Here is a 20,390-nt window from a genome sequence, read left to right as displayed (position 1 = left end):
TTGACACAGGCAGCGGCCAGAGGGGCGCGAGGAGCCCCTGTTCAGGTCGGGGTCAGTGGTGGGGCTGCCCGAGGGGCAGTGGCCGCCGAGAACTCGGGCAGGCTGCCCACAGCAGGGCATGAGGAGAGGCAGCGCCAGGGGCTGTTTTCAAGGTAAAACCAACAGGTTTCCTTAGAGGCTGGGTCTGGAAGGGTCAGAGTTGGTTACACGCAGGGGGAGGCTGAGGGGGCCCGGGCCAGGTGCCGAGTTGTCGGTCAGGTCAGCTGGGTGTAGGCGTTTTGAATTCAGAGATTAATCTGGGCCCTCCAGCCTGTGGGTGGCCTGGGGGCTTCAGCCTGGACATGCCCACCAGGGGAGCTCGGGGAGGAAGGTGAGGTTGTGGCCCCGGGCTGTGCCTGGGAAGGGGGGCGTCCCATGGTGTCCGACCTGGGGAGGGAGGGTCGTGTCAGGTGCCCTGCCCGGTGTGGTGATGACCCAGGAGCCTTTCCCATCCTCCACCTGCAGTCACCAGGGGGCCTGTCCCTGCCCGGGTGCCAGGCTCCTGTCGGTGTGTCCTCTGAAATGACCCCCCCCCCGCCATGTTCCACGCAGACACATGTGGGGTCGACGGTCACAAACGGTGTGTCCGTGCAGTGTTGTCTGTGTCTCCATGTGCAGAACTTTACTTTTTTGAAAATTTGTTGCTTATTTAGTAACTGACATAGCGTTGAACATGGAAATTGCTGTTTCTTACAGGATATTTATGGTTTCCCCAGAATTCGATGCAAATAGAACTCTGTTGGTGTCAGTATAAGCTTTGATTACTTTTGGTCCAAAATGCCATTTTCAAATGCGTTTCACAGCTGGAGGAAGCACGTCAGATTCATTCTCGTCTTGAGAAGGAGTTCAGCTGCAAGAGCGAGGAGACGGCGCAGGTGGTGCGGAAGCACCAGGAGCTGCTGGAGCACCTGGACGCGGAGAGCGCGGCCAAGGCCCGGCTCGAGCTGGCGCTGCACAAGGCGGAGGGTGAGTGGGGCCTGCCTGCCGGGGACGCGCGTCATGCTGGGGTCTCAACAGCAAGGGCGTCAGCCACCTTCCTGGGGTCGCGCCGCCGCCCCGACCCTGCGCGCCTGGTGCCTGGCGCTCACTCACGGTGGCCGCGTGCGCTGGGCCGTCGTCTTGCCTGCCGCTCCTGTGCCTCGCGGGGAGGGTGGTCCGGTGCCGTCCCCGGGGGAACAGGACGCCCCGCCCCCGCCCCCCTGGGGCCTTACAGCGCCCTCCCGCGTGGACCGCAGGCATCGTCGAGGGCTTCACAGAGGAGAGGGCCGGCCTGCAGGAGGCACTGGGCCGGAAGGAGGCAAGTGAGCAGGGCCTGGTGGCTGAGCTGGAGGGCCTGAGGCAGCAGCTGCAGTGTGCGGCCCGACGGCAGGCAGAGCTGCAGGAGGAGAACTCCGTGCTGTGGAGCCAGAAGGAAGCCTTGGCTGTGGAAGCCGGAGAGAGGGAGACCGGTAAGGAGGCCGAGCTGCAGCCGGGGGAGCGGGCAGAGCCGGGCTGGCTCGGACGCGAGGCTTTGAGGGCAGAGAGGACGAGGTTGCGGGGTCGCGGGGCTGTGTGTGGCTTGAGGGCAGCTGCGGTGGCTGACTGTGCTGTAGGAAAGGCTGCTGACTCTGAGGCCGGGTCGCCTGGCCAGGGGGTCGCCCACCTGTGTGCGGTCATCAGCCTTGGCATCCTGGAGGCAGTGGTCCAGCAGGGAGTGTCTGTTTGGGATCAAAGAATTGCAGTTTGGAGCGCGCAGATTCGGGTCCCGCTAGGCAATAGAAACAGTTGGGGCTTTTGAGGGTGAGGACGGGGGGGTTTGCCTACAGAGAATTTAATTGGAGTCAGAGGCAGAAGCCAGTCTGGGCTGAACGTGCCTGAGGGCTGAGGCCGTCACGAGGGAGGAGAAGGCCCGTTACGGGGATGGGAGCAGGTGCGGTTCTTGCTGCGCCCCTGGAATCTCTGAGCTTCGGCCCAGGTCCCAAGTTCACGGCTCCCCTCGCTGGGGCCTGGCTTGAGTTCCACTCTTCAATGACCCCCAGGTTCCGTGTTAAAGCCCCTTGACATGCTGACTCTGCTTTGTTTCACATTTCACAAGATAAATAGCGAAGAATGTGAAAAAAATGAGGGCTACTTAAAAATTTTCTTTAAAATTACCAGAAAAGTGTTAACCTTAGCTAGGAAGACATATGGTTTTTGATTTTGTTTTTTTTTAAACATCTGTATTGGAGTATAATTGCTTTACTGACATACAGTTTTAACAAAAGCAGGTCATTATAGTTTCAGATTCTTAGAAATTTTAGATCTTAAAATATTTAACGTTAAAACATAAAAAGCTTAAAATGTGGAGCTTGTGGGCAGTGGCAGCGGTGGGGGCAGCCAGTCTGTGAGAAGTGATTGTGCGAGTCCAGGGCCTGTCTGGGGCTGCGCCTGCGCTCAGCCTGCTGAGGGCCTGCCTTCCTCTCCCTGCGGCCCCCACCGCCCCGCCCCCCCCCCCCGGGGGGGGGGGGCGAGTCCGGCCAGGCCCACCTCTCTGCTGCCCCCACTGCACAGCAAAGGCGTCAGCAACCTTCTGATTTTCAGGGGCTCCTGCTGAGCCACCACCCCAAGCAACTCAGAAAACTCACTTCTCTTCCTCCAATTCTTCTTTTTAATTTTCCGATTAATAAACAGTTGTCTGTTTAGTTTCTGCCCTCGTCTTTGGTACCTCTTCTGGGCGAGACGCATGTTCATGCTCCCACGGCTCTTGAGTGGATGTGTGGCTCCGACGGGCTTGCAGGCTCTTGAAGCAAAGAGTGATTTGTGCCATCGTCTTGGTTTCCATCCGCGCGGGTTATTAAAACTATTTACAGTCATCTCCAGACTTCATCTTCTTGTTTAGCTTTAACATGTATAACATTCTTTTGTCTCTTTTCCATTTTTTGATGTGAACTTCTGATGGTAAAAAATTAACCTGCTTTCTTTTTTCCTCCTTTGCTTTGTCTTTTTTATACTTGAACTGTGTCTAATGGATGTTGTGCTAATTGAGAGCAGACCCGTGGCATCTTCTCAGTTCTGTGTCTGCGGTGAGTCTGCTCCCGTGTCTGCTCGGGGCTTCCTGGGACTTGCTTTCCCCACCACCTCGAGCTGGGGCAGGGCCGTCCCCTGCTGACTGTGCCGCCTTCCGCTTTGCTCGCGTGCTTGCTTCTTCCTCGTTCAGGTCGTGTCCTTGGTCCCCAGCACAGAAACTTGTCCCGCTTTCCCCTCTCTGCTCGGCCCCCAGGGACAGAGGCATGTATGAGCACGTGAGCGCGTGTGCTCTGTCTGTCCGTGCCATGTGCACGGTGCTCCCTAAATGGCAGTAAGATGTGGGTTGTTTTCTCCACGGCTCCCCGCCGACTGGATGCTTTCAGAGAAGGACCGTGAGGGAAACTTTCCAAGACGTCGAGTGCCTGAAAATTACCTTATTTCAGCCTCATCCTTAAATGAAGTGGTAGCTGGAAAGACACAATTCTAGATTTGGTTTCTTTTACTTGAATACTTTGAGACTAAAAACCATTGTTTTCTTGCATCCGGACACCTGCTGGCACATCTGATCGTGTTTCTTTGGAGGTGTTTTTAGAAGTTTATCTTTGCTCGGATGTTCACACGTCCCGGAACCGTATCTGGAGTGGCTTCCCATGCCTGCCCTGCTCTGCCGGCGGCCGGGCGTTTGTTACATCTGGGGCTTTGTTGTCATTACTTCTTGGCCGATGTCTCTTCCGTGCGCACACTTTGCTGTCCCCGGACGCCCTGGGCCACACCTCCCAGTGGGGCAGTGTCCTGGCTGGGGCCCCCTCCTGTTCCCGGGTGTTGGCGTCCCGGCCTGTGGGTCCGAGTGGTGGCTGGGCCCTCCCCGTCTGAGACCTGTGTTTGTTGTCACAGGCTCTCGTACCTCCAGCCTGCTCTCCCTGCGCGTGGCGTTAGGGCTTCAGAGTCGGGACCCTGTGGGAGATGCAGAGGTATGGGGTCAGGCGAACGGCCACATAGCCCTAGGCCTGGCGCCTCCCCTGCGTCCACTGTGACCGCCCCTCACCCCTGCAGAGAGGTCTAGCCCACCTGTGTGGTAGGGGCTGGCCGGAGGGTGCAGGTCCATGGAACCTTTTCCCCAACCCAGGGCAGTCTTTCCTCCTGCGTTTGTTTTATCCCCAGGAAATTCTCGGGTTTCCTTTGGGTCCTTTCGGTTTGCTTTCATCTTTACATGGCTAACCCACCTTAGTTCCTCACTGTTGTCTGGTCCCTGTCTCTAGCTGCCCGGCCATCTGGGGACTCCCGCTGCGCTGCCGCCCTGCAGGAGAGTGCTGGCCTGGCACCTGGCCTTCCCTTCCCTTCCCAGGCGCGGTCTTGGGGGCCACTTGGTCCCGATTCTGCTTTGGCTCCTCGTGAACGCTGGCCAGCTTCCAAAGGGTGGGGGGTCCTGGCGCCCATGGGGGAATTCAGCTCAGCCTCACCTGTTCTCGCGTGTCTCATGCCCACCTTCAGGGCGATGCCATCTGTCCTCTGTGTTTTTCCTTGTTGCCTTTAAAAGTCAGCAGCAAAGCCCCTGGGAGCTGGGACCTGCTGCAACACGAGGGCCAACAGTGGCCTTAGTCTCAACAGAGACCCAGCGGCTTACGCTGCAGCCGTTACTCACCCTTACGGTCCTGGAGGTGGGAATCCGAGGTGAAGGTGCCGACACGGTCACCTTCTGGTGCGAGCCCGCCTCCCACTCGTGGATGCGCCTTCTCGCTGGGCCCTCACGTGCAGGAGGGGCAGCAGCTCCGTGGGGCCTCTTTTATAAGAGAAGCACTCATCCCCTCATGGGGCTTCACCCTCAGGACCTCATCACCTCTGAAGGCTCCACCTCCAAACACCAGCATATGAATTCTGGGGGCACAACATTCGGACCAAGCAGTGGCATCGCGGAAATAACGCACATTTCAGAGGTTGTCCAAGGCCTGGCATCAAGACCACAACATTTCCTGGAGTCCTACTGCTGACATTTTCCCTTCTCTTATTTCTAACTTTCATATCCTAAGTCACCCAGTTTTCTGTTTTCGTTTCTGAAAATGCTGTGTGTTTTCATTTATAGGCACTCCTGTTTCTATAGCACACAAGGATTCAGGTTTGTAACAGCACATGAGTGACTTCTGTGTGATATGCTGTATGTTTGCGTCAGGTTTTGCCAACTTTTTACTAAAGAGGACAAGTACTTAGCTTTTGTGGCAAACTACTACATGAAAGATAACTTTGATCTTCAATATTCGTACATAAAAATGGGCAAGCATTTCTCTCACGATGCTTAACTGCAGTTACTGAGCCGCAGGAAGCCTGTCTTGCCATAGTCGTCCTTGGGCTGGGGGCCTGCACTGGGGGCCCCAGGAGGTCTCCTGATTCTGGAGTTGGCCCTCTGTGTGGCCTTAATGGCCGCATGGACACCTCCCCTCAGTCCTGCCTGCACGAAGGCTGTGTGACCCTGAAGCGGGTCCTGTCTGGGTGTCTGGCCAGGCAGCACTGGTCATCACAGCAGTGACACATGAGCCCTGGTTTCTAGTCTCTGAGGCCCGTGAAGGACATTGTTCTAACTGCATGTTTAAGCCTAATTTGCCATCGTTGCTGACTTGTTAGCCTGGAAGTTTATTGAGAATATTACCTTAGTGGGGGTGATAGTTTGTCATAAAAGACAGATTTATACAAACCAAAATAATTAACTTTGGAAAGCTGGTGAGACGTAAATACAAACATGGGTTTCACATTTCAGTTTCAGGATAGTTTCAACACTTTGAGATCCATTGCAGGGAGACCTCTTTTCCAAAGATGCTCGTTAACCTGTCGTTTCCCTTGGATCGTGGCCTCGTCGCCCCATCCGTTTTAGGTCGGCTTTAGATTTGCTGACGGCTCGACCCTTTTCCGCAAGACAGGTCACCCCCAGGTGTGTAGGGAGGCCTGTGCGGTCAGCACATCAGCTGGGAACCTCCGCAGCGGGGCTGGTGTTTCCTCTGGTGGAGGTTTTAAGTTACATTTTATTTTTCCATGTTGGAGAATATACGTGAAGGCAGAATTCCCAGAAAATTACCTGATACGTCATTTGGGGACACAAAGATGTATTCTCTTCTCAGGCTTTAAAATTTTTTATTTTAGCCAATTTTCGTTTAAAAAGTATAATTTTTCCTTCCTCCCTCCCCGCCACCCCCCGCAGAAGTACTCAGCTTTGTTTTCAGTGGGTTTTGGCAGAACTGTGGCTGTTTATTAGGACGTGGGCTCGGGATCTGACAGGTCGAGGGAGCACATCCGTCCTCTCGAGGCGGCTGTGTCCTTGGCTGAGTCACACGCCCGTGGGGGGTGGAGGGATACGCATGCTGCCCCCCCGCGCTCCATCACTGGAGAAACGCGCGTCTCCACGTTTCTGCTGGCCCACGGCTCCCTGAGCTGGGCTCCTCAGCTGTTTCCTCGGCACCTGCAGCTCTTCAGAAGGAAGTGGAGTCGCTCACCAAGGAGCAGTCGGAGACCAAGGAGCAGTTGGAGAAGGACCGCTCAGCGCTGCTGTCCCAGATGAGGCTCCTAGAGTCAGAGCTGGAGGAGCAGCTCTCGCGGCAGCAGGCGTGCGCCCGGCAGGCCGAGGAGCTCTCCGCCCTGAGGCAGCAGATGGGCTCCCTGGACCAGCAGCTGCGCCGCCAGCGCCAGTTCATGGACGTAAGCGTCTCGAGCGATGAGTTTGTTTGCGTCACCGGAGGTCATCTTCATAGCGTGAACTTCATTCTAGGTTGTTAAGTAGTTTCTGTGCTGGCGTCGGGATGAACGTGAGCACAGCCTGGCGGACATCTCTCGGGTGTTGTGCACGCACAGCTTGCCCTGGTCCGGGGCGGTGTCTGCTGGCCCTCTGCCGTCTGCTTTCTGTCTCTCCTGCCCATGTCTCAGAAGCCGCCCCGGGTCCCACCTGGGGACCGCGCCTCTTCATGTGGCTCCGTCATTCGCGGTGCCCATTACAAGGGGGCCCCTTCCGCCTGGTCCCCGTCCTCCGCTCCTGCCTGCAAAGGGCGGTGGGGACGCTCGGGGAAATGGTCCAAACAGGCTGCCTCTCGCGACAGGCGCAGGCGGTGGAGTGGGAACGCGAGCGCGAGGACTTCCAGCAGGAGATCCAGAGGCTGGAGGAGCAGCTCCGCCAGGCAGCCCGGCTGCGACCGCCGGGTCCCTGCGACAGCGACGTAAGTCAGCCCGCCCGCCGCATGCCAGGCCCCGCCCGTGGGGAGCGGTTCTCTGCGCTGGTTTCAAAAAAAGCTTTACCTTTAAACCCTTTTTTGCCTTTCATGTACACGAAAATGACCACCGGTGCAGCTGGATGGTGAGGTGCGAGTGCTCCGTGCTTGTCTGTGTCTGTTCGTCGTCCGTTTGCTCCCTCGGTGCTGCCGCCCCTCGCCTGTTCTCTGCATGACCAGACAGGGAGGGGTTGGTGCACGGGGCCCTGTCTCTGGTTTGTTTTTCTTGCTTCCTTCTGCTTGGGGTCGGATCTGTCTGCTTCTTCCTGTCTGAGGTCGCTGGAGTTGATTTGCTTATTCTTTTTAAAAATTAAAATTACTTTGAGATGATTGTGGATTCACTTGCAGTTAGAGGAAATAAGACCAGTTTCCCCCATGGTGATGTCCTCCAGGAGGCCCCAGCCAGGGTGTGGACGTGCAGACAGGAGATGGCGCCCACTCCCTCCCACCCGCTAACCCGCGCTCTCTCCACAGCTTTGTAATTTCCAGGCTGTTGTGCAAATGGACCATATGTAACCTTTGCACTCAGCCTGCTTCTCGACCCTGACCCAGGCGGTGCTGTATCTATCTGTGCTTGGTTCTTTTTTTTTTACTGCTCAGTGGCTTTCCATTCCTTCCTCCCACAATTTATTTTATTTTACTAACAAATTCTGTGTTATTTTTTTTGTATCATTTTACAGAGAGAATTCTGTCGTATTCTTTCACCAGGCTTCACTGTGCAGCGTGGGTCTAGAAAACCATGTAGAGGATCAGTTTTCTCACAGTTGTGTTGTTGTACTCTCTTTACTTTGCAAGGTGGGATTTTTTTTTTAAACTATTGTTTCTGAAGCATTTTCTGTGGTTTTTAGATTGAATTGTTAGAAGAAAAATTGAGAGAAAAATCAGATGGACTTAATGAACTGATTATAAAGAAAGAGTTGGCAGATAGACAAGTATTAATCCAGGAAGAGGAGATAAAACGTCTGCAGGAGACGAACGCCAGCACCACAAGAAAACTGATGCAGCTCCAGGGAGAACTGGAGCGACAGCGGAAAGCTGCGAGGGACCTGGAGCAGGCGAGTGTGTGGTCCCAGGGCGGAGGGGGGCGGCCGGGGGGGAAGCTGCTGTGGCGGGGCTTCCTTTTCACTGCAGACCCCCAGCTCTGACTGCTCCACTGTGGACACAGGGTCACCAAGCGTGTGGGGGTCTCCCCAGTCCCCGGCGACCCCAGCTGGGTGTCCTGCGACTTAGCTCAACTCTGACACTGCCTACCTGGAGATGGCGTCAGACCCCGCAGCTTAAGGGCTCAGTCCCACAGGACTGTCCCCGCACCCAGATGCCCACCTCAGGTCCAACTTTTATAAGTTGAGGATCCCACGACCCCCTCCTGGGTTTCAACGAATTTGCTAGAGTGGCTCACAGAACTCAAAACACTTTACTTACTGGGTTGCCAGTTTACCATAAAAGGATGCAATTGGGGAACAGCCGGGTGGAGGGTGCAGAGGGCAGGTGGGGAGGGCGCACTGACCCAGAAGCTCCTGGAAACCCATCCTTTTGGGTTTTATGGAGGCTTCATCATGCAGCCATGATTGGCCATTGGTGATGGATTCACCCTTCAGCCCCTCTCCCCTCCCTGGAGGCCAGGGCTGGGACTGAAAGTTCTGACCCTTTAATCCCATGGTCAGTTCCCCTGGCAAACAGCCCCAGTGGCCTGGGGCTTCCCCAAAGTCACCTCTGTGACACAGACTCAGATGTGGCTGGAGGGGCTTGTTGGGAATGTAGGGCACCTTCGTCACTCTCATCGCTCAGGGAGCACCAAGGTGTCAGGCGCTCTGTGCCAGGCATCGGACAGAGACGAGGTGCGTGTTTCTCATTGCACATCACAGTGTCGCATTTAGTGTAATAACATTTCATACCAGTTTTATAGCACTCCTTTGTCTCTCAAGTACTCTTGAGTTTATCGCTAGTAATTAAGTAAATCTTCAAGATTTTAGGTTTAGAAAGCTTATTTTATTAAATACTTTACATAGAGCCTAGTTATAATTATTTTAACTTTTGAGTAAGGAATTTGTGTCAGCTCCTCAGTGAAAACACCTCCGGTGATAGTTCTTCTAGTTGTAGTTTGGAATTACGCCTCAGGGATGTGCATGTTCTTGTGTCTAAGAGTTTAAGATGAGGTGGGAAAGCTGCGTGTGGGCAGGTCCCCTGATTGGGAGTGGGGCAGGGCAGCGTAGGAGGGCCTTTCCAGTCAGCGCTGCCCCTCCTTTGAGCATTTAGCCTGAAGGAATCCAAGTTTCTTGTATCTCGTGTCACTGGGGGTTTAAAGGTTACTTGAAAGTCTGAGGCTCAATAAGAAATTTTATTTTGGAATCGTTTTGGCCCTAAGAAAACCCTGGCTCAAGGAGGAGGGTTTTATCAGGTGTGTTTGGTTTGAAAATGCTGATGAGAACCACTAGGTGAAGCCCAGGCCCCTTCTTGAGGATGTGCTGTGTGGAAAGGACGTCCAGCACAGGCCCCGTGGCTCCTGAGTCAGCCAGCGGCTCGCTCTGTCCCCCCTTGCTTGGGGACAGTTCTGGGCGGCTCCCTCCTCCAGCCAACAGCTACCGAGCTTATTAGGCACCAGGCTGTAGAAAATGCCTTTTTTTTCCTCTGCAAAGTTGGACCATGTGTACAATTTTGGATGCCTATTTCTTCCCTACTTAATGTGCTGTGACCATTCCATCCATAGTAAATGTTCCTTGAAAACTTTTTACTGGGCTGCTAACACTCATTGCGTGGATGTGTTGTCAGCCATTGCCCTGTGCTTTGTCAGGTTCTTCCCAGTTAAAACAATTTGCTGACAGTCTGGAGACCCTTTTGGTACCTTGTTGAATAATGACTGGGATAAGTTCCTTGCAGTGGAATCTCGGGCGCACGTGGCGGCTCTGTTTGGGCTGCACCCTCCACTAGGCAGGCATCTGCTCTGGAGCATGGCTGGGTCTGTGGATGGTGTGTCTGGCATGTGCAGGTGTGCGCAGGTGTGCTCCAGAAGGGCTGAGGATGACCTACACTTTAATAACAAGCTGCAGTTTGAGGCCCCCAATTTCCTGAAACACTTGCCTAAAATAAATCTTTTTTTCTTAAACAGGACAAAGAGGCATTACAGGAACAGCAGATGAGTAACTTGCTCCTGGTGTCCACACTGCAGTCTAAACTGGATGAGGGCAAATGCCTGGGGTCACCTGCGGGCAACCGTCCTGACGATGCAGAAGTCCAGCTGGAGGCGGTGCACAGGACGCTGCTGCAGCATGAGGACGAGGTGCGTGTGGGACGGGCCTTGTGGGAGTGTCCCCTCACTGCTCCGTGTCTGCTGGTGGCCTCCCCTGCGCTTCTGTGTGGAGGACAGGACATCCAAGCGATACAGTTTGTGGGCTTGTCACTACTGTGTACGCTTTGTAATTTTAACATTTCTATGTGGATTATAGGACAGTAAGTTTTTCTGGCACGTACTTTAAATCTTTCAAAGTGATTTTAATAATTATTAAATCGATTAGAATATTAGATCTTTTTTTTTTTTTTTTTTTTTGCGGTACACGGGCCTCTCACTGTTGTGGCCTCTCCCGTGGCAGAGCACAGGCTCCGGACGCGCAGGCTTAGCGGCCATGGCTCACGGGCCCAGCTGCTCTGCGGCATGTGGGATCTTCCTGGACCGGGGCACGAACCCGTGTCCCCTGCATCGGCAGGCAGACTCTCAACCACTGCGCCACCAGGGAAGCCCGGTGTTTGTGTTTTTGATGTTGAGTTGTATGAACGGTTTATATATGTTGGATGTTAACCCTTTATTGGTCCTAATATTTGTAAATATTTTCTGCCATTCAGTGTAGGTTGTCTTTTCATTTTGTCGATGGCTTCCTTTGCCGTGCAAAAGCTTTTAAGTTTATTTAGGTCCCATTTGTTTATTCTTGCTTTTGTTTCCTGTGCTTTAGGAGACAGCACCAAGAAAATATTGCTATAATTTATGTCAAAGAGTGTTCTGCCTGTGTTTTCCTCTAGCAGTTTTATGGTTTCCGGTCTTGCATTTAGGTCTTTTTTCTTTTTTTTTTTTTTTACAGTTTTTATGGAGCTATATATATATATTTTTTTTAACTTATTTTTATTTTTTAAATTTTTGGCTGTTTGGTTTCGTTGCTGTGCACGGGCTTTCTCTAGTTGCGGCAAGTGGGGGCTACTCTTTGTTGCCATGCGCAGGCTTCTCATTGCAGTGACTTCTCTTGTTGCAGTGCGTGGGCTTCAGTAGTTGCAGCACACGGGCTCAGTAGTTGTAGCACGTGGGCCCTAGAGCACATGGGCTTCAGTATTTGAAGTGCATGGGCTCAGTAGTTGAGGTGTGCAGGCTCTAGGCGTGCGGGCTTCAATAGTTGTGGCTCACGGGCTCTAGAGTGCAGGCTCAGTAGTTGTAGCACATGGGCTTTGTTGCTGCGTGGCATGTGAGATCTTTCCGGACCAGGGATTGAGCCCGTGTCCCCTGCATTGGCAGGTGGATTCTTAACCACTGCAGCACCAGGGAAGTCCTGTGCACTTAGGTCTTTAATCCATTTTGAATTTATTTTTGTATATAGTATTAGAGAATGTTCTAATTTCATTCTTTTACATGTAGCTGTCCCGTTTTCTCAGCACCACTTATTAAAGAGGCTGTCTTTTCTCCATTGTATATTCTTGCCTCCTTTGTTGTTGATTAATTGACCATAAGGGTGTGGGTTTATTTCTGGGCTCTGTATTCTGTTCCATTGATCTGTGTGTCTGTTTTTGTGCCAGTACCATGCTGTTTTGATTACTGTAGCTTCATAGTGTAGTCTGAAGTTAGGGAGCATGGTACCTCCAGCTTTGTTCTTTTTCTCAAAATTTCTTTGGCAATTTGGTGTTTTCTGTGGTGCCATATACATTTTAGGATTATTTGTTCTGGTTCTGTGAAACCTGTCGTGGGTATTTTCATAGGGAGTGCATTAAATCTGTAGATTGCTTTAGGTACTATAGACATTTTAACAGTATTCTTCCAATCTCTGATCATGGAATATCTTTCCATTTCTTTGTATTATCTTCAGTTTCCTTCATCAGCGTTTTATAGTTTTCAGAGTAGAGGTCTTTCACCTCCTCAGATAAGTTTATTCCTAGTATTTTATTCTTTTTGATGTTTTCTTTCTCTTCTGGTACTTCATTATTAATGTATAGAAAAAGCAATAGATTTCTGTATATTAATCTTGTATCCTTAAACTTTTCTGATTTCAGTTTAGTTCTAATAGTTTTTTGTTGGAGACTTTGGGGTTTTCTATATAAAGTATTAACATCATCTGCAAATAGCGATAGTTTTAGTTTTTCCCTTCCAATTTGGATGCCTTTTATTTCTTTTTCTTGTCTGATTGCTGTGGCTAGGACTTCTAATACTATGATAAATAGAAGTAGCAAGAGTAGGTATTCTTGTCTTTTTCCTGATTTTAGAGGGAAGGCTTTCAACTTTTCACCAATAATATGATGTTAGCTGTGGATTTGTCATAAATGGCCTTTATTATATTGAGATATATTTCCTCTTTACTAACTTTGATGAGAGTTTTTATCATGAATGGATGTTGAATTTTGGCACATGCTTTTACTGCATCTATTGAGACGATTGTGTATTTTTATCCTTCCTTTTGGGAATGTGGTGTATCATATTGGTTGATTTACAGATATTGAATCCTCCTTGCATCCCTGGAATAAATCTCACTTGATCATTGTGTGTGATTTCTTAATGTATCGTTGGATTGGTTTGCTAATATTTTATTGAGGATTTTTACATCTATATTCATTAGAGATATTGCCATAACTGTCTTTTTTGGTAGTGTCTTTTTTTGGTTTTGGTATCAGGGTACTGATGACCTCACAGAATAAGCTTGGGAGTGTTCCCTCCTCTTCAGTGTTTTGGAATTGTTTGAAAAGGATAGGGATTAGCACTTCCTTAACAATTTTGTGTCTTCCAAACCATGAACATGGTGTAAGTCTCCATTTATTTGTCTTCTTGGATTTCTTTCAGTGATATGTGGTTTTCAATTTTATATATCCTGTATATATTTTGTTAGATTTATATCTAGGTACTTTATTTTTTGTTGTGCTATCTTAAATGATATGTTCATTTAATTTAAAATACGGTGTGTTTTATTTAACATTAAATTCTAATATGGTAGATTATATTGATGAATTTTCAAATATTGAACCAGCCCTGAATCCCTGGAATAAACCCCACTCGGTCATGGTGTATGGTTCTTTTATATCTGCTGAATTCTATTTACTAGTGTTTTGTTTGTTTGTTTGTTTGTTTGCGGTACGCGGGCCTCTCACTGTTGTGGCCTCTCCCATTGCTGAGCACAGGCTCCGGACACGCAGGCTCAGCGGCCATGGCTCACGGGCCCAGCCACTCCGTGGCATGTGGGATCTTCCTGGACCGGGGCACGAACCCGTGTCCCCTGCATCGGCAGGCGGACTCTCAACCACTGCGCCACCAGGGAAGCCCCTTTACTAGTGTTTTATTAAGAATTTATATATTCATCATGGATATTGGTCTGTAGTTTTCTTGTGATATCTGTCTGGTTTTGGTATCAGGGTAATATTGGCCTCACTGAATGAATTGTTGCCTCTTCTGTTTTCTGTAAAAGATTGTTCATTAGTGCTATTTATTATTTAACTCGTTACTGATGGGGGGATTTTTGCAGAAACTAACACCTGTGGCCGGCGATTTTTATTTTGGCCAGCCTGAAATAATTCTGTTATTTCAGTAACACTTTGCAGGTTATTACAATGGTTACACCTAATGCACCTGTAAAGTCTCCTAATTTTTGTGAAATGTTGTCTTCAGTCTGTGCTTCTGTAGAAGCAAAGGAGCATTCTCCAGCACCATGAGTTTCATTTTCACTTTCCGTATTGGAATTAATCACTAAGGTTTTCTGTCTTTTTGTTGATCTAATATTCACATCATCTGAATCAGAACTATATTCTGAAGAATTACCATTTTCTGAGACACTAGTATATATGTTGCTTGGACAGTCAGAGAAAGTATCTGCAAAAATTCACTGAAAAATTCTTCTTCACTCAAAATTTCACGAGACGTCATTTTTGAAATTTTTACATTTATAATATACACAATGTTGGAACAAAAACCTAACAGAGCAAAATGTGAATGATAATGACAATTGTAAGTTGTATAATGAACCCTTGATCCGTTTTAAGCTTTAGCATCTTTGCGCAGTGATGTTAATTGTATCACTCTCTAAAAACGTATTGATACATCTCCAGTCAATAACATTCGGGTAACAAAAGACGTATTAATATGTCTCCTGTCAATAATGTGTTAATTGTTGAGTAACACCATCTGGGCCTGGCAAGTTCTCTTTTTGTTTTTAAATTACAGATTCAGTTTCCTCAATACTTATGGGATTGTTCAAATTAATATTTCGCATTGGGAAGTTTTGGGCCATTATTTATTGAGGTATTTTTTTGCATCATTCTCTTCTAGAGCTCCAGTTACAAATACGCCATACCTTTTACATCGTCCTATGGGTATTGGAAACTGTGTGCATTTTTTATAATTCTTTTCCTCTGATGGGATAATGTCTGTGACTCTTCAGAGTTTGAACTCTGTCATGTTCAGGATTTTCTCAAGCCCATTGGAGTGATTTTCTAAATTTCCTATCTTTTTGTTTATCATGAACATGCTTACCTTTATGTCCTTGAACACAGTTATAACATCCTTATTTGCTTCTTCCAGCATTTTTGTCATCTCAGTTTTAGTTGTCACTGGTTGTCTTTTCATGTCAGAGTCGGCCACGTGATGCTGATTTTTTTTTTAATAATTTTGATTTGCATCCTTGTTATTCTGCAAATAATGTTGTGGAAACTCTTGCTTCCCAAAACAGTGAGATTTTTCTTTTAGTGGTCGTCATGTTGGTCGGACTTGAAGTTTGCACTCTGTCTTGCCTGTAGAGATCACATGAAGTTTGGTTTCCCTTCCCTGCTTCTCTGTCTGTTGTCTTTTTCTCTCCAGAGCCCTGGCAGCCCTGGCTGCCCCAGTTCCCTCTTCTCGGCCTCATCTGGCTGCACTGCCTGATGGCACAGCCTGAAAGATGGAAACTCCCCCATCTGGTAGCCTTTGCTGCATCAGAATCCCCAGCATGACGTCCTGGGCCTGTAGGCGGGTGGGATGTACCTCTGGGTTTCACGGAGTCGGTCTGCGTGCCCATTGTGGAGCTCCGTGGGCCCTCTGTGACGCCGTGCTGGTGCTGACTCTCCAGATGCCCACAGAATCCGCTGGCTGAGAGAGAAGCACCCTCTGAGCCTCACTCTTAGCTGCCTGGGGTGCGTGGCACTGTCCCGTGCACTGTGCACTGTCGCGTGTCAGAGGCACCGCTCCTCCCGCATTCAGGGAGATGCGACACACGTGTTCTGGCCCTTTTTCTGTGTTCTGCAACTGCAGTTCTGTTCTTCCCTCTCTGGGCTTTGTGAACATCGTTGCGCCTCTGCTTCCTCACTTGCTCCAACTGCACTGTACCTTAGAGGACTTATTTTAGATTTTAGTGCCTTACTTTTTAACACCACTTTCACGTGCTAGCTTTGATAAAGTGTGGTGCTTGTGTTGTGACTTTGGCGCTTCTGTTGTGCACACGTTTTCATCTCAGTGTGCTGAGTGCATCGGGCCAAACGCATGCAGACAGAGTTACCCCCCGACTCCCTTCAGTCGTCTGTGGGTGGGGAGACCTGGGTCTGTGCAGCACACAGCGTGGGGCTGGGTAGAGGGTCTTGCCTCACACTGAGAACTTTTCTTTTGCCAACTACGTGCAGTGGCGTCAGATGTGCTGAGTGTGATGTACAGCTTACGCCATCCAAACCAAAACCAAACCTCAGTTTTCTTATTTTTGTTTTCCCTATGGGCCAGGTTTGGATTTGTGTTTGAAGTAATGGTTAAGTAGTACTAGTGAAACCAAGAACTGTGTGAAACTCTTAATTTTTAGGATGTATAAGATGTTACTATAATCAATTGCTTGAAAGTTGTTAACTAGAACACAGATTGGTTAGAACTTTTAAATTTTTTGGTCACTACTATTGATGTAATCTTAAGAGAATGTAATTTGGAGCCATATTGGCACAGATTTCAATTCTGATTTTCCATTTACTGTCTTTGTGGTCTTGGCGAGATATTTCATATCTAGATTTCAACTGCCTCATCTTTTAAGTAGGAACAATAACATTTCTTATCTTAAAATTGTTGAGAATTAGATTAAATAGCACAAGTAGAAGCATCGTTTGATGCCCGCTATGTTGAGTCCCCGCATCCCCGCAGTGCACGGTGTGGAAAGCGTGCTGTGTGCTCTGGCTCATTCATGTTCTTCATGACTGCAAACTCCCTCAGCCGATCTTCTCACTTTTATTCCTATTCTGGTGTTAGAATGACACCTAAAATCTAAATACCCCTTTAGGAAAATCAAACAAATCAAAGTTGTTTAAATGCTAAGAAAATAGACATTTAAAAGGTGGTGAAAACATTCATGTGTAGTGTCATCGACTGAGACGTGGCCAAGTTAGAGCTTCCCCTGAACCCTGGCAGCCGAGGGTCGGGGTCTGTCGCAGCAATGGGTGTGGCCTTAATGAAGCGTTTGAACGAGCAGCAAAGCAGCAACTGCAGATACGAATGTTTGACCATTTTGACGTACTTGAAGCAGCTGGGTGTTCTGGGTGTTCTTCAGATCTTAGTGTCATTTGGTGATGTTGTTAGTTACTTCCACAGCTACTCTTAAGATGCGAAGTCTCCACTTCTGTAAGAATGAGTTCAGGCCCAGCTGTAAGTGGAAAGGGGAACTTCTGAAGTTGATGTATGTCATTTGCCTCTGAAATGTGCTTTTTCTTCAGGTTGCGTATAACAGAAGTTCTGAAATTGAAGAGCTGAAATCCATTATTGAGAATTTGCGAGAGAACCAAGAGAGGTTACAGAAGGATAAAGCACAGGAGATTGAACAGCTCCATGAGGTCATCGAGAAACTGCAGAGGGAGCTCCCACTCGGGGGACCCGCAGCGCCCCAGGCCGGTGACGGCAGAGCCGCCAGCCTGCAGAGCGAGCTGCTGGGCCTCCCGGCCGAAGGAGCCAAGGCCTGCGCGGAGCTGGAGGGCGAGCTGCATGCCGCCCTCGAGGCCAAGGAGGCCCTGAGCCGGCTGCTGGCCGAGCAGGAGCGCGGGCACGGCCAGGCCCTCGAGGCCCTCCAGCAGCGCCTGCAGGCCGCAGAGGAGGTGGCCGTGCGGCAGCTGGCCGCGTCGGGGCCCGGCGCCGCCCTCAGGGAGGCCGAGGTCCAGGCCCTGGCCTCCCAGATCCGCGAGTTTGAAGCTGCCCTGCGAGCCAAGGAAGCAAAGATCGCAGAGAGAGAGTTAGAAATCGATGCTCTGCACCGGCAGAAGTCAGCCCACTCTGCCGAGCTGGAGGCCATCCTGGCGGCCGTGGCCCGCTTCCGCTGCGCCCTAGAGCAGCAGCTCCTGGCGGCCTCTGGGGAGCCCCCCGAGCTGCAGCGGCTCCGGGCGCAGTGCGTCCGCCTCAGCTGCCAGCTGCAGGCGCTCAACCAGCGCTTCCTGAGGTGCCAGAAGGAGCCGGACGAGCGGCAGGCGCACGGGGCCCAAGTGGCAGGCAGTTCCGGGTGGCGGGCATCCTGGGGAGAAGAGGCCTCCTGCCACGAAGAGGCGGAACAGGACGTGTGTGGCAGGTGGCTGGCTGAGGCCCCCCACGGCCATGGCGGTAACCCACAGGTGGGCTCCTTCTTCATCAGGCCACAGGTGGCGCAGCCTCTGTGTGCAGAGAGCTGCGTGCATGTGGGGAGCCGGGGTGTGTCCGGGGATCTGGGGGTGCACGTGGGGACCTGGGGTGTGTCTGGGGAGCTGGGGGTGCAGGTGGGGGGTCAGGGTGTGTCTGGGGATCTGGGGGTACAGGTGGGGAGCTGGCATGTGTCTGGGAGCTGGGGGTGCAGGTGGTGATCTGGGGTGTGTCTGGGGAGCTGGGGATAGAGGTGGGGAGCTGGCGTGTGTCTGGGATCTGGGGGTGCATGTGGGGAGCTGGGGGGCAGCTGTGCTGTGCTCCGTGTCTGCTGGGGGCCGTCTTCGTGGCTTGCCCAGCTCCAGCACCTGCTGACCTGCTGTGTGCACCGCTGGTCTCCTGCTCCATGCATGTGTGTGATCCTGGCCCTGAGCTGTGGGCTCTCCCTCGGCGCCTGCTGGCTGGTGCTCCGGCTGCAGAGCTCCTGGGACTCTGAGGTAGCCTCACTGCACTTCTGACTTTGCGATGCCTTCGGCTGTGTGCTCATAAGCATTGTCCTTGTTTTCTCTGCTCATCACAGAGCCCTATTAAGGAGGATCCGCAGCTGGCCAAAGCCCTGCCGACGCTGGCCCGCGCAGGTCTCAGCCAGCAGGACAGCGTGATGTCGGTGCTCGCGGTCTGCCAGCGGCAACTGGAGTCTGAGCTGCTGTTAGTGAAAAAGGAAATGTGCCTGCCTGCAGAGAGCGGAGTGTCGGGAACAGCGAAGGTGCCTGGGCATGTTCGGGGGTTGGGGGGGGCACAGGACACGGCAGCTGGTCACGGGTAGACACCCCCTCGACGTCTTTGCTGCGACGGCAGGTTACGAGGACCGCAGCCAGGGGCGCCTTCTCCAGGCCCGCCGCTCTGGCAGTGCTGGTCAGATCCGTTTTGAGATTTCCCACATGTTTGGTTTAAACGCACATTTCCCACGGTCTAATCGGCTGTGAAAAGTGAGCAGTCAGTTACTTTTTCCTCATAGTTGATACCAGTAGGATTTAAGTGGGCTTCAGGGCTTGTGTCTGGATTTTCCGTGTGAGGACAGTTGCCCACAGCTGTGCTGCCTCCACAACCTTCATCACTTGCAAAGGCTTCACATTTATTGCTTGAACCTCAGGTGTTTTCCCTACATGTTTTCACTTGTCCTCCCAGCAAAGAAGAGCAGAGTAATCTACGATTCAACAGTTTTAAATTCTGCTCACCAGGAGAGAAGCTACAAGAAGGCTGCCTTTTCTTTTCCAGGGTGGGGAGGGTGCAGGTCGGCAGCATCAAATTGTTGCAGAGCTGAGATGTTTGAGAACCAAAAGTGGGCTTGGTTCTGAAGCCTGCTCAGATGCGGGCTCTCGTGAGCCACTCACCCTGCTGGTGTGGACGTTGCACACTTCGCTGGGTGTTCCAGCCCCTCACCTCCTGGGGGCGCTCCTGGGATGTGCCACGGGCCACATGCACCGTGTTGGTAATTGGAAGATTCTGAATCCCACAGCACACAGGCCTCTGGGCCTGGGTCTGCAGGGTTTTTTTCCTTTTTTTTTTTCTCGGTACGCGGGCCTCTCACTGTTGTGGCCTCTACCGTTGCGGAGCACAGGCTCCAGACGCGCAGGCTCAGCGGCCATGGCTCCTGGGCCCAGACACTCCCCGGCATGTGGGATCTTCCCGGACCGGGGCACGAACCCGCATCCCCTGCATTGGCAGGCAGACTCTCAACCACTACGCCACCAGGGAAGCCCTGGGTCTGCAGTTTTGATAGAGGAAGCCTGCATCTGATGTCATGTGTTTATCAGATGCCCTCAGGAAATACATTCTGTTTGGAGGGAACCTTCACCTACTCTGTGTAGCAAACTTGTCTCAGCATCCTTGTGATAAGAACATTTCTTTAAATTCTTAAAAGAGAGTTCGGCCCTGGGATATCCTGAGCTGGTCGCCAAATTTTTAGGAGTTACACACTGACAAGGAAATTCCAAATTCATTCCATAAATTACAATTCTGTGTTTTCCAATGTTTGCATATAGAACCTTCCAGGCCTTTTTCCTTAAAAAAACCCAAAAACAAGAAACTTACATCCTCAATAAATTGCCACAGAAATAGGTTATAACAGTTGCCTCTTTTTGTGTCGTGTGTGGCAAAATATGTGTACAATTTACATCTTAATCATTTTTAAACGTATAGTTCATTCGTATTAAATACGTTTATAATGTTGTGTGACCATGCATCTCCATAGCTCTTTTCATCTTGTAAAACTGAAACTACTCATTTAAACAATGACTCCCATTTCCTCCTTCCCCCAGGCCCTGGCAACCACCGTTATGCTTTCT

At 50.7% G+C, this 20,390-nt stretch overlaps 1 protein-coding gene across 9 annotated transcripts in view; it reads left to right on the top strand.

The window, feature by feature from the left end:
* The window catches only part of PCNT (pericentrin), a 96,797-nt gene that overhangs the window by 46,113 nt on the left and 30,294 nt on the right, over positions 1-20,390 (top strand). For all 9 annotated transcript variants that reach the window (XM_089910081.1, XM_089910082.1, XM_089910084.1 and 6 more), the window contains 8 exons: positions 843-1,005; positions 1,275-1,487; positions 6,476-6,705; positions 7,101-7,217; positions 8,117-8,323; positions 10,375-10,545; positions 17,157-18,038; positions 18,623-18,808. In XM_089910081.1, the coding sequence (XP_089766207.1) occupies positions 843-1,005; positions 1,275-1,487; positions 6,476-6,705; positions 7,101-7,217; positions 8,117-8,323; positions 10,375-10,545; positions 17,157-18,038; positions 18,623-18,808 (2,169 nt within the window). The remainder of the gene's footprint in view (positions 1-842; positions 1,006-1,274; positions 1,488-6,475; positions 6,706-7,100; positions 7,218-8,116; positions 8,324-10,374; positions 10,546-17,156; positions 18,039-18,622; positions 18,809-20,390) is intronic.

This window comes from Delphinapterus leucas, chromosome 4, assembly GCF_059928025.1.
Source record: "Delphinapterus leucas isolate spDelLeu-1000000601 "Yukka" chromosome 4, BTC_Dleu_Yukka2, whole genome shotgun sequence".
Lineage (NCBI taxonomy): Eukaryota > Metazoa > Chordata > Mammalia > Artiodactyla > Monodontidae > Delphinapterus > Delphinapterus leucas.
Note: the sequence above shows the minus strand (reverse complement) of the source record. Positions and strands in the feature narration are given on the sequence as shown.